At 37.5% G+C, this 10,927-nt stretch overlaps 2 protein-coding genes across 7 annotated transcripts in view; one reads left to right on the top strand and one right to left on the bottom strand.

The window, feature by feature from the left end:
• LOC105165964 (pentatricopeptide repeat-containing protein At1g20230) overlaps positions 1 to 5,194 on the top strand; it is a 7,157-nt gene extending 1,963 nt beyond the window's left edge. Inside the window, exons 3-5 of one of the 3 annotated variants that reach the window (XM_020695361.1) lie at positions 160 to 2,589; positions 4,556 to 4,634; positions 5,136 to 5,194. In XM_020695361.1, coding sequence (XP_020551020.1) covers positions 160 to 2,437 — 2,278 coding nt within the window. In that variant the 3' untranslated portion in view covers positions 2,438 to 2,589; positions 4,556 to 4,634; positions 5,136 to 5,194. Of the gene's footprint in view, positions 1 to 59; positions 2,590 to 3,043; positions 3,286 to 4,555; positions 4,635 to 5,135 lie in introns of those variants that run through there. The other 2 variants (XM_020695359.1, XM_020695360.1) reach the window with 2 other exon arrangements.
• LOC105165965 (probable prolyl 4-hydroxylase 3) lies at positions 5,993 to 9,924 on the bottom strand. Of its 4 annotated transcripts, none has more exons than XM_011085127.2 (8): positions 9,365 to 9,924; positions 9,168 to 9,261; positions 8,371 to 8,468; positions 8,135 to 8,232; positions 7,238 to 7,367; positions 6,937 to 7,124; positions 6,571 to 6,652; positions 5,993 to 6,360 (listed from the first exon to the last, which is right to left on the bottom strand). In XM_011085127.2, the coding sequence occupies exons 1-7, from the start codon at positions 9,559 to 9,561 to the stop codon at positions 6,579 to 6,581; spliced, it is 879 nt and encodes a 292-aa protein (XP_011083429.1). In that variant the 5' UTR covers positions 9,562 to 9,924; the 3' UTR covers positions 5,993 to 6,360; positions 6,571 to 6,578. The 4 variants fall into 4 exon arrangements, with proteins under 4 accessions (XP_011083429.1, XP_011083430.1, XP_011083431.1 ...); XM_011085128.2 differs by having other exon boundaries at positions 5,993 to 6,344; XM_011085129.2 differs by having other exon boundaries at positions 5,993 to 6,158.

The raw sequence follows: 10,927 nt of genomic DNA, 5'->3' as shown, positions 1-10,927 counted from the left end.
TATATTTTCTGTTGTAAATAATAAAGCTTCTTATCACAGTAACTCTCTTTCAATATCAGATTCCAGTGACTCCTACAAACCATTTTCTGGCATGAAAAATGAGGAAACCGTGGAATTGAATGCCAAAAATTTGAGACTTGATTGTTGTATTTTTCCTAGCATCAATTGGATTAATGGAGATAGAGCCCAATCCAGCATCTATCGGGACACACTGCATCTACTACACAGAACTACCACAATATCTCTTTCTCAAGTACAGCAGATCCATGCCCAACTCCTCAGGACAGGTCTTTATGACCTCCCTCATTATAGAACCAAGCTCCTCTCAACCTATGCGAACCACCACCGCTTTTCTGATGCTAAAAGTCTTCTCCACTCCCTCTTGAAACCCGACCTCCTATCTTTCACTACCCTCATTAATGCTTTCTCCAAATTTAAAGAATTTAAGAACACACTTAATTTATTTTCTGAATTGCTCGCCAATGGTCTTTACCCTGATGCCCATGTTTTGCCGAGTATAATCAAGGCTTGTACTGGGATATTGGCTGTTAAAATTGGAAAGCAGGTTCATGGGTTTTCTGTAGCATCTGGGCTCTCCTTGGATCCTTTTGTGGAGTCATCTTTGGTCCATTTTTATGTGAAATGTGATGAATTAGATGGTGCTCACAAGTTGTTTAAAAACATGGTTGAGAAAGATGTTGTTTCTTGGAGTGCATTGGCTGCTGGATATGCAAGGAAAGGGGATGTGCTCAATGCAAAAAAGGTTTTTAATGAGGTTAAAGGTCTTGGGTTGAAACCAAATACTGTGTCATGGAATGGTATGATTGCAGGGTTCAATCAAAGTGGGTGCTTTCTGGACGCAGTTTTCATGTTTCAGCAGATGCATGCACGTGGTTTTACATCTGATGGAACTAGCATCTCTAGCGTCCTTCCGGCAATAGGTGACTTGGGGTATTTAAATTCAGGCACCCAAGTACATGGATATGTCATCAAGACCGGTTTTCTTATTGATAAGTGTATTGTAAGTGCTCTGATTGATATGTATGGCAAGTGTGGTTGTGCCTTAGAAATGTCAAAAGTGTTTGAAGATACAGGTCTAGTGGATGTTGGGGCTTGCAATGCCTTGATAGCAGGGCTGGCTCGACATGGTCTTGTTGATAAGGCGCTGAGGGTGTTTAAAGAACTCCAGGACCAAGGGATGGAATTGAATGTTGTTTCATGGACTTCAGTCATAGCTTGTTGCTCACAGCATGGCAAGGATATCGAGGCCTTGGAGCTTTTCAGAGGAATGCAGGCGGCTGGTGTTAAACCAAATGCTGTGACCATCCCTTGCTTGCTTCCAGCTTGTGGCAATATTGCAGCACTTACACATGGAAAGGCTGCACACTGCTTCTCTCTCAAAAGTGGCATTTCAGATGATGTTTATATAGGCAGCGCACTGATAGATATGTATGCCAATTGTGGAAAGATTCAAGTAGCTCGATGCTGTTTTGACAGGATGCCCGCCCGTAATTTGGTTTGCTGGAACGCAATGTTGGGGGCATATGCAATGCATGGAAAGGCAAATGATGCTATTGAAATTTTTCACTTGATGCAGAGGAGTGGGGAGAAACCTGACTCTGTTAGTTTCACCAGCCTCTTATCTTCATGTAGCCAAAGTGGCCTTACAGAAGAAGGGCAACATTACTTTGAAAGCATGTCCAGGGATCACGGTATTGAAGCTAGAATAGAGCATTATGCTTGTATTGTCAGCTTGCTTGGTCGTGCGGGGAAGCTCGAACAAGCTTATTCCATGATCAAGAAAATGCCATTTGTACCTGATGCTTGTGTCTGGGGTGCATTATTAAGTTCTTGTAGACTTCACCATAATATGAGCTTGGGTGAAGTTGCTGCTGGTAAATTGTTTGAACTAGAACCAATGAATCCTGGAAACTACATTCTGCTGTCTAATATTTATGCTTCCAAAGGAAAATGGAAAGAAGTGGATAAAGTTAGAGATACAATGAGAGACAAAGGACTGAGAAAGAATCCTGGCTGCAGTTGGATTGAGGTCAAAAACAGAGTTCACATGCTTTTAGCTGGTGATAAATCACTTCCTCAAATGGATAAAATTCTGGACAAGTTAAACAGATTGAGCATGGAAATGAAGAAAGCAGGTTACTTGCCAAATATTGATAATGTGTTACAAGATGTGGAGGAACAAGAGAAGGAGCACATATTGTGTGGGCACAGTGAGAAGTTGGCTGTAGTTTTTGGTATTCTGAATACTAGTCAAGGATCTCCGCTGAGAGTCACGAAGAACCTAAGAATTTGTGGAGATTGCCATGTTTTTATAAAATTTATATCTGGATTTGAGGGCAGAGAAATTTTTGTCAGAGACACAAATCGTTATCACCACTTTAAAGATGGTGAATGCTCATGTGGGGATTATTGGTGATTGAGTTCTAGGTAGAGGAATCTCCAGCACTGCACTTTGGATTTTCAGTTGAATTTAGTTGAAACAGAGGCATCAAGGAAGTTTAATTTTCCTGGAACTTTTGGCCTTGGATTTGCAAGAATATAATCTGAGAACCCTTGGGGTGTCAGCTGGTGAGTCCTATTCACCTTGTCTTTGAGCCTTCCTGAGTTTGTTATTCAATTGTTGCAATTCACTTTTGCATTTATGCTATTTCCTTCTTAGGCTTTTGGTTGGAACTTTTGTCTCGGTGTATTCAGTTTGATGCATGTCTTTACATAAAAGGTATTGTGAAAAAAATTAAGCCATGAGAATGATAGGTGTGGTGTCCAAAGGTGCCATTCTCAATCCATACCTGTTATCTGCCGTTAAAACAGTTGTGCAAAGAGCAAAGTATCTCAAGCAGACAATGGCATGTAAGATTGTGGTCTCAATGACCCAAATATTTTTACCATCTCTATGTATCGAGACTCTTTTGTTGGCTACTTCTTAATTTTGTATGTTCGATATTGAAAGCTTTCTGTGGTAGTTAACAAAATAGAGGTGCTTGGCCTTAAGTACTGTCTGAACTCTGAAGTTGGAATGCAGACTTTTGACTGCTGCATGATCCTTCCGTAGTGTCTGGATGAATTCAGGATGCCGAGTTTCCGATTCCGACAATCTACAACACTGTAACCTCCGTGGTCTGATCCACACTCAAAGATGCTGAAAAGCTGTACTTTCAAGGGTAGGAGTCAAAACAGGCACTTTGGTGGTATTGGCCTCAGATTAAGTCCTGTGACAGATCTATGGGTAGTTTTGAAGCTTGGAAATGCATCGTTGATAGAATGTTGTAGGGAGAAAAGACAGAGCAGAGCAGAGAGCTTTAAGCACAGGAAGGGTGCAGTTAATCACATGTACCAGTGAAATCTATTCATATTGATTACATATACTTCCATACATATACTTCCAAGGAAGTTCAAAGGTTTACAAGACCTTTCTTTGGAATGCACTGGACAATGAATTTTTAAGGCGCAGTGGTAAAATTGCAAACTTCATGCTATATGTAGAGACTGTTCTGTACTTCTTAAACTTACTTTCTAGAGCAAGATGCATGCAGTACATTTGTAAGAAAAGAGACGTCTCTTGGATTAAGTGGGTGCAGATGGTCACTCCGAAAGGCCAAAAGGGTAGTATTTCTTGGGTCCCCCACTCAAGGAAGTTACTAATGCTCAACTGCTGGGGTTGATGGGATGGATTTTCAACTTGTTTTGGCATGGCAATTAGAATATTCTTAAATCTTCTATTTGCATGTACCAGCGACGGGATTGCATTTGGATAAGGAATTTGTTGTGAAACTTAATGTTCGAAGACTTGAGGGCATTATTTATGATGTCTTTGCCCTTGAATTCGTGTAACAGACCCTACATGGAAAATAGAGATGGGATTTTACTTTCAAATTTTGGTGGAGCCAATGCACCCTCTCTCAGATGGTTAAAGATAGGTAGACTCACATGACATCATGCACTGAAGTTGACAAAGAACTCTTTGCCTGTCTGCCAAATATTTCCACTAATACCTACCAGAATGGGTATCAATGCGCTGGGGTTGAGTTCTTTTCAGCAGAATGGAATTGATGAAAACTATGGAATAGGAAGCGTATATCTCGAGGTTATGAGCTCCGAAAAAAAAAATCTTTTATGTAAAGGAATTTACTTGATTCTAGAATCCCTTCCAATATCTCCTTTCCTCCCACCGAATATGAATATTTTGGTTGCAGATTTGTCAAGCCTCAAGCATGTCAATCCTGACTAGGTTCCAGAAACTAGCAGTGCAAGTTTCCTGCAACTGTTTCATGTGAAACTTTCTAAAATCTATTGCAGCGTGTTGCACTTTTCTTTGGATTTGCTTTATGCTGATTCTGCTAGGTTTCTATAGAAACCATTATTTTGGTTTATTGTCTTTTTCGACATATTATTGTGGATGCCTACTGAATCTTGCTTAACCTATTGAAATTGTGATTACTATCTAGTTGCTTGCATGTAGAGACTTTTTACTGCACAGAAATGTGCATACGAAAATGCACAGACTACATTTAAACATCTATTTTACTTTGTTCAGGTACAAAGTAATTGAGATACTTGCTGGTGGTGGTTGTGCATTGGTGGAATGGAGGTTAGAAACTGGGCGTACTCATCAGGTCTCATTTTTTCTGTTCGTTTGTAGCACCTTATTTGTTCAACATGGGTATAGATGTCTATCTTAGGACTTAAGTTGGCTGACATCTGTGCATTATATCAAGAACTTCTTAAACTATATAAGCATTAAAGCCTGGAGTTAACATGTTGGCCATAGGCCACTTATGTCTGTTGGGCATCTTGTTTTGATTGAAGAGGGGAAAAAGGTGTTTTTGCTTCTCGATGTCAATGTTCTGGTACATCTCAACATATAAGAATTTTATTTCTTTTTCCCTTTTCGATTATTTCCTTTTGAGAAGTTGTGGCTGCATGTGAATACTTGTTCAACAGGGTTTAGGTCTAGATGGAAATTGCAAGCTGCAGCGGGATATATGATAGGGGAAGTCTTGTTCTTTATTGCCTGATTATCAGCAACAATTCCACTTGGATTTAACCTATAAAAAGTTGCATTGTTAGTATGGTTTCTGCAATAAGTATTATGAGCTGACTGTTTTCTGAATCAGATCCGAGCCCATGCAAAATATATTGGTGTTCCACTCCTGGGAGATGATGTGTATGGAGGAACTAAGAGCATGGCCATGTCGCTGCTTCAGTCAAAGAACCCACCTACCACTCACAGGCAACTTCTGCAACTGGTTGAGAGATTAGACAGACCTTGTCTTCATGCTTTTAGTCTTGGGTAAGATTGATATGTCAGCTATCTTCTGTTCGTTATGAAAACATATTTACAGTGTGATATGAGTGTCTTGTCTTTGGTTTTAGTTTTAGGCACCCAAACTCTGGCGAAGATCTACGTTTTTCTCAGATACCACCTGCTGATTTTGCTGAGATTTTGGACCGGCTCCGCGACATTGGCGCCAAAAAGGGAACGTCTTCAATTCAGTACAAAAAGGTAAGTCTTCAATTCAGTTTCAATTTTAACAATACGGAGCATGTGATGAACTTGAACTGAAACTCCACGAGAGGATAAAGTTTCCATCCAATTTGATCCGATATGCTAGCAAGATTGATTTCATTCTTATAGCAAATATTTGCTTCATTATGATTCTTCATCCTGTAGCATTCATGTGACTCTGTATATATATGTTTTCATCAACATGACCTTTTTATCCATGAATTTCCAGGTAAAATAGCTGGCCATTCAGAATTATGGGCCAAGCTCTTGGTGGGTCGTGAAGAAAAATGAGCATTCTTTTCAGACTCGGAGGCTCAAGCCTCTTTGCAATCTACGAATCTTGTCGAACAATGACTATGTAAATAGGGAAATATCTATCATGTATTTAGTCTCAGCCACCCTGTGGTCCTAATTCTGAGACTAAGATTATGTGAATGGTTGCAGATATTCTTTGTACTAGACAACTTAAATCAGGCCATAAAGTGATTTTGATTGAGAAGAATGATGGAATATAATACAATAGTAACACATCTCAAGAGACCTTAATGATCTACAAAAGAATGTACAAAGTTTCTAGCTGATAATGTATGCTAGAGTCGCAAGCTCATCTCTCCTCTGTGCTCTACCTAGGCTGAAAGTAAGATAAAATGTGATGAAGCTGGGTATGGGAGCTATGTTAAACTTTTATGTTTACAAGTGAAACACCCAGTTCTAGTTAGAAACATGTAAGTTTCAATCTCAAATTTAAAGCAACAGAACGGGTGTAGAGGAAGTTGCATGATTGTTTGAGGAAGCATCCCTCCTTATCTTTCATATCCTGCAAGAGTTTCATACTTTTTTTCCAACAATCAGTTGCACTGGCGTTGCTTGCATACAGGATTAAGCTCAATTGCAGTTAATTTCAGGTATGAAAGGGAAAGCAGAGAGGTTGAAGAATAGGTGTGACTTCAAGTTGCCGGAAAGCCATTTGGAAATGGATGAAAATAATTGCCACACAAAGAAAAGCACAAAAATTAAGACTGCTTGACAGCTCATGATTCTACCTTAGAGCCTATACGTTGTATTCACCAACATGCATCCATTTGGTAGAGGACCACTTATTCCCTCTGATAACAGGGCAACTTCCTGGAAACAAATTGTGCAACATAACAATTAGTGTCGAACAAAGTCGAATGACTGAAAAGGAATGGGGCCAAACATGTAAAAAAAAATAAAATAACACTTATTACATACCTCGTCCAAGATGATTCAGCATAAGAAGACAATATTTTTTAAAATTTTACACAACATCAACTAAAAAGCAAATACTCATAAAACTAGTCCTTTCTCTTTGTTAAATGAGGAATGGGATGAATGTAGATACTTTGATCAAGGTTACTAGGTTACAGGGTAAAACAAATGAAACTCACCGTGCAAGCTTGATGGGTCTAGAGTCGCATCAGGGTGCATGCTCCAGAAAAGCAGTGCATCACCCATTTTTGGTTTTAAGGAAAGGCCTCTTTTAGCACATTCTGACCTCTCATTCCACCCAGGCAGAGAGCTATAATTTCCCCTGGCAGCTGGAAAAACCGTCTCACCACCCTCTTCAACATCTGACCTGCATCAGCGGCAGAGGATCCAAAGAAATTACAAAGAAAGTCCCTCTAACTAGTTTTGTTTAAAGATAACAATCGTGAGGCCTGGAAGCATGACAAACGGGAAAGGACTTACAAATACATAAGAACAGTAGCTACGCGTTGCCCCCCATTTCTAGTGTTGAATTCATCAAGAAAATAGTCAAAATGAGGCTCATATTTCTGCCCCACTTCATAGTGAAGAACTTGCAGACCCTCTCCATGCTCTGTAAATAAACTCTAACCATAATCAGACAGCTATTTCAATTGGATTAAGATTAGCAAGCAGAGTGCCGCAACTATTTTATCGTGAGACATGAAACATTCCTTAACATGCTTTCGTAGATATAGCAAGAGAAGAGACAACTGAAGAGCAAAAAATGCTGAAAATCTTGTAAAAAAGAAAAAGAGGCAGCAACTTTTCCCAATCGTCAAGTACCTTGATATAATTTATCCAGAATCAACTATGAATCAACCTACCGCCAAATAAAATCAACTCAATTGAGTAGATTTTCTTTTTTTCTTGGGTGAAAATTGAGTAGATTTTCTTCTCCATACACGAAGACGCATGTCTCACAAACTGGCTGTCAAAATTATTAAGTTTGTATCATCAATTTAATATATTGTTAAACACTGTTTTAAATATTATCCTTTATCTACTTTTACATTCAATGGCATCACATTATTAAGAGCCAGGTAATATTCAGCATTGTTAGAAACAGGTCAAAGATTTTGTCGACAGGACATCAAGCATACTAAAGTGTTGTATCTTATAACATACAGTTTAAGGTTCTTCCGATTTGAATGTCATTTCCAATATTCCCTTAGACATTGTATGAAAATGATATTAGAATATAACCAAAATGCTGCTCTGAGGTTTAAATTTCATGAAATTTGGGATCGATATTCATACAGTTATACCAGGAACAGTTAAAAAATAACAGATATAGAACATGGAATATAGATTTGTATTCATGTGCTTCAACTTGCATACCTACAGGTATAAATGTGAAATCAGCTATTCTTTTTTCGATATCTCTGATGACTTTATCTCGTCCTCTCCTCAAGAACATTCCAGAACTTGTCCGCACCCTGGAAGATGATATGGTTGCTTCTTTATATGCCAAAATAAGTATAAGATGAGCAGGAGAACAAAAGTTCAATACTATAACCTTGTCTATTCAAATACACTATGGAACAAGTAATGGGGGTAGCTCAAAGGAAACACACCTGCTATCTTTGCTCTTGCCAGTTTTGCTATCAACAACAGTCGACTTTGTCATGTGAGGTTTGGCGAGATTTATCATATACTCACATTCTTCCTTAGACTGTCAGCAACAATATGTAGTCAGTTAAAGATTTATGTCAAAGAAGCCCTGTTTAAATTTGCAAATAAAATCAGAATGGGGTCTTGAATTTATTTCATATGAACAAGTCTAAGTCAAATTGAACAAAATTTAGTATGTTCAATCTAATCATGATTAAATTTTAATATGTGAGCTCAATTCAGTTCAAACAAGAAAGTAAAGTTATTGCCGGGGGGCTAAATCTGTATAATACAAGCATAAGACAGCATATAATTGCAGCTGTGGTGTAAGATAATTTTTTAAGTATTCCTGCGGGACAGCAGGAGCAAACCCCTCTTTCATTCTTCTTTCAATGAGAAGTATCAATTGCGCTTAACAAAGAAGAAGATCATAGATGAAGACTTCTAGTTTAGAGTTTTCCACTTCAAATTGAAAATAATAATTTATTTCACAAAAGAAAATCTAAATTAATCTAGTTATATCTTATAATTTTATATGCATCGTTTCACAAAAGAACTCTTTCAGTTTCAGCTCTTGTCAGCATTTTGCATCATAGCAAAAATCATCATGGTATTCAATAAAAGCAATAAATTCATCATAAATAAATAAAACATAAGGTAAATGTCCAAAAAGAAACAGAGGCACTCAAATTATCAGGCGGAAAATTAGGGGGCAAAAAAAGCACCAGATAAAACAACTGAAACAAAAATAGAAACGCACCAAAAAATTATGATAGAGGAAAGCTCTAGGCTCCCAAGAAAGAATCTCTGTCCATTGATCGCCTCTCTTCCCCAATCCTTCTCCTTCACTTTTACTGCCATCACCAAAACAGGGGGAAAAAGAACCATCACAACTAACATACTAACACCATAAAACATTAAAAAAAAAAAAAAAAAACATCAAAAGGACAAACTTACACGTCTAATCTCATGCGCTTCAATTTGATGCGACTGGCGATCGGCGAGTAATCCTCATCGGAGCCAATGGGGAGAGAGAGGATGCCGAGCCCGAGAAGCATCAACAGCACTATCGTCAGCATTAACAGCATTGACAGCACCAAAACTACGGAAGAGGATCTCTTCCCTTGATGCCGATTGCCCCTCCACTTCGCCATTACCAAGCAAAACAAACAAACCGAAAAAACCAAAATCTAAAAACCCTAGGGAAATAGAATAGAGAAGTATTAGAGATTTTAGAGGAAACTCGTAAATCTTTCAGAATTGGACTGCTGGACTGAAGCTTGAGGTCGGTGAATTTGTGCATGCAATTGAATGGAACGGAGGACGAAGAAGTTGAAAGTTGAAACGGAAGGATGGAAAAGACGGAAGTCTACTGCCCACTTGGGCAATTTCCGCGTGTGTAAAGTGTTGCGTGGGAGGTGAGTGGGGGGTATTATTGTCAATTGAAGCACAGCTTATTTCCTTTTGAAGTTGGCAGCGGCACTGCCGCATTTTACTTTTTTGTACTGTGGGCAGCACCGCACCAAGTTTTCTTCTTCTCATTCGTCAAATATTGTCTAGGTTAGGACTAATTTGTTGTTCTTGTTGCCACACCTTCTATATTTATATTTATATTAAAACAAAATTATTTTTTATTCACAATAGATAATTTATTAAAATATTAATTATATATTTGTACTAATATAATATTTTGTATTTCTTTTGAATCATTCACATTATCTTTTAATTGTCATTATATTATTAATTTTATCTTTACTTTTATTTATGTTTATTTCTTTAATTGTATATTAATTTTATTTTTAAAATTTGTGTCGTATTTATTAAATTATGTATGCGCAAATATTACATGTCACATTAACTAATCAGTGATAAATTATGCCTTATTTGATTTTATTTTATTTTTTTTAATTTTTGAAGCAGTGATAAAAGCGAAAAACATATTTATTTATATGTATTCTCATTGAAAATAAGAATAATTGCACTTTCTTCTCTTAAGGTTTTTGTGTAACTGCACGTCAATCTCATGTGGTTTGAAAAATTGCATTTAGCGCCCCTAAAATTTATTTTCGCCTAATAAATAAGTTCATATGTCAGTCAAAATTCATCGAATTTGTTGATATTAATAAAAAAATTGAAAAAAAAATCTATACTTACCCAATTGACTTATTAATGATTTATAGCAGGTCAAATAATTTTTTTATAATTAAATTACCCTCATACATATTTGATCAGGGTAAATTATCCTTATACCTAATTGGGGATACATCACAAATGATGATCGGATATAAATCGGAATTATCTCCAATAAAGGGGCCAAAATCCCATTAACTGCTCCCCAGGAGGAATTTATGGACGCTATAGTCATGGGATATCACATTAGCTACAATTTGGGTTGCATGACTTGGGCAAAATCACCACATATCCGCACTTACCAGTTTAATATTAGATGGGGCTATAAATATCATTTAGAGAGCTCCTGACCGGGTAACGTTAAATTCACTCTAGAACTACTTTTATTCC

The sequence above is a fragment of the Sesamum indicum genome, linkage group LG7 (assembly GCF_000512975.1).
Source record: "Sesamum indicum cultivar Zhongzhi No. 13 linkage group LG7, S_indicum_v1.0, whole genome shotgun sequence".
Taxonomy (NCBI): domain Eukaryota; kingdom Viridiplantae; phylum Streptophyta; class Magnoliopsida; order Lamiales; family Pedaliaceae; genus Sesamum; species Sesamum indicum.
The sequence above is the reverse complement of the archived record's forward strand: the minus strand, read 5'-3'. Positions and strand labels throughout refer to the sequence as shown.

What these genes read in the sequence shown, in the direction of transcription:
- LOC105165965 (XM_011085127.2), bottom strand. Translation starts at nt 9,561, where the DNA reads ATGGCGAAGTGGAGGGGCAATCGGCATCAAGGGAAGAGATCCTCTTCC. An exon ending in GGCAAGAGCAAAGATAGCAG is followed by an intron (nt 8,233 to 8,370) that starts GTGTGTTTCCTT and finishes ATCATCTTCCAG; the next exon opens with GGTGCGGACAAGTTCTGGAA. An exon ending in TTTCACATTTATACCTGTAG is followed by an intron (nt 7,368 to 8,134) that starts GTATGCAAGTTG and finishes GTTTATTTACAG; the next exon opens with AGCATGGAGAGGGTCTGCAA.